The sequence below is a fragment of the Trypanosoma equiperdum genome (genome assembly GCF_001457755.1).
Source record: "Trypanosoma equiperdum strain OVI genome assembly, contig: ctg_1280, whole genome shotgun sequence".
Taxonomy (NCBI): Eukaryota; Euglenozoa; class Kinetoplastea; order Trypanosomatida; family Trypanosomatidae; genus Trypanosoma; species Trypanosoma equiperdum.
The window spans coordinates 1-1,721 of record NW_027123261.1 but is presented as its reverse complement, the minus strand read 5'-3'; the positions used below and the strand labels follow the sequence as shown (position 1 = coordinate 1,721).

Genomic DNA, 1,721 nt, shown 5'->3' with positions numbered 1-1,721 from the left:
TATGAAAAATGAATGCTATTGTAATATGATTTATTCCGTTTAATTTATGGTTACTAGGATCGACTAATTGTAATAATAGTAACTGTAAAAAAAAGGTAATAATGATTTTTTAGGAAGTGGTGTTGTAAGTATGTGTATATACAAATATTGTAATAAGAGCAGTAATGATAGTGATTGTAATTGACTGCCAATATGGAGGTACTCAAAACAGCAGCCAAGAATAGTGGATGAAAGGTGGTCAATGAGTGAGTGAGTAAGTGCTGTAGAACACAAACAATATTAAAGGAGACGACGCAATACGGAGTGAGAAAGAAAAGGATGTAGAATTATGGTGTTTTAGGTGTCAAACACGACAATTGACAGTGGTTTACAACATTTAAGATAGTAGTTGAGGTTTTCTGTCTGGTAAAAGCAGAAAGCACGTGGCACCGAGGTTAGGTGATTTTTTTAACAGGAAGAATATGAGATTTTTACTATACCGCGGGTACTTAAGCAAGATGGTAAATGTTGCTAAGTTAAAGCAAAAGAATGGCCAGATTTTTGGAAAAATGATTTAAATTAGATGTTGAACTCTAAAGCAGATACGGCAAGCAGCGCCGATCAGCTCCTGTTGCTTTAAACTTGAAAAAGGTATGGCAGAACGACAGCCTCTGTGGCGTTGTTAGCTTGCGACCGTGGCAGCCCACACGCCGCATTTACAAAACTTTTTCGTACTTTACGAATCGCAGGCCTTCTTCACCCCCAACTGAACCAAAAGAGCTGACGAGTAAATCAAAATGAGCGGTCAAGCTCTACAACGAACAGGCACCCAAACAACTATAACGCTGTTGCTGCTGGCAAGTTTAGCGCACGCGACGCAAAACGGGTCAATCAATGCAAAAGACTGGATTCCTACCTGTACAATAGCTGAACAAACTCGTAAAATTCAATCGGTAGCGAGCGCAAACATAGCGAAGGCGGCCGAAGCAGCAATGTCATACACTAGGTGGATATTACAAACAGCGATCTATATCGAAGCAAAGGATGGCGGGGAGCACACGCCTATAGATCGAGCCCTGCTCATTTACTATGCTGCTCTAGTAGATAAAGCAAATCAGTAGCTGACTAAAGCAGAGCTAGGCAAACAAGCAACGGCAATCGCAGATTCAGCGCGCCTCGACGGCCGGATAATCGAGTTTATCAGAATGGCGGCAAAAATAACAGCAAGCGGGAGCAAATCATGTCTAGCAGTCGACACAAGCGGCGGCTTCCGCGCGAACTCGGCTGCGTTCGCAGGCATCGCAGCAGGGTGCACAGACCCAACAGCGGACATAACGACCAGCGACGACCTTTCGGAAAAGTTCACCACGACGGGCTACGACGACGAAAGGTTCAAAGCCGCCAACGACGTCGGTGGTACGAAAGGCAGCCACGACTGCGCTCTGACACACGGACTCGCCACCAACAAAATAGTGGATGAAACGTCGGGAGCATCCGTCGAGGCATCGCCAGCGTTCGCAGGCGGGCTTTACACACGGGGCACGAGCCAGCTGCTGACAATGGACCTACGGACTTTAACCGGAGCCGGCGAGACCTACCCCACACTCCACAGAGCGCAAAAGCATACCTAACGGTCAACAACAGGCCAGCGCAATACGATTTTTTTTTTGGAATTTTTTTCGTGCCTTCGTGAGAGTTTCCCCCCACTGTCGCGGCCATCAGCCATCACCGTACAGCCCTGA

General features: G+C 46.2%; 1 protein-coding gene across 1 annotated transcript; it reads left to right on the top strand.

The window, feature by feature from the left end:
• Nucleotides 1-1,184: 1,184 nt before the first annotated feature.
• TEOVI_000706000 (Trypanosome variant surface glycoprotein (A-type), putative) lies at nucleotides 1,185-1,610 on the top strand (the record flags this gene model as incomplete). Its single annotated transcript, XM_067220989.1, has 1 exon — nucleotides 1,185-1,610. The coding sequence occupies one exon, from the start codon at nucleotides 1,185-1,187 to the stop codon at nucleotides 1,608-1,610; it is 426 nt and encodes a 141-aa protein (XP_067077090.1).
• Nucleotides 1,611-1,721: the final 111 nt, after the last annotated feature.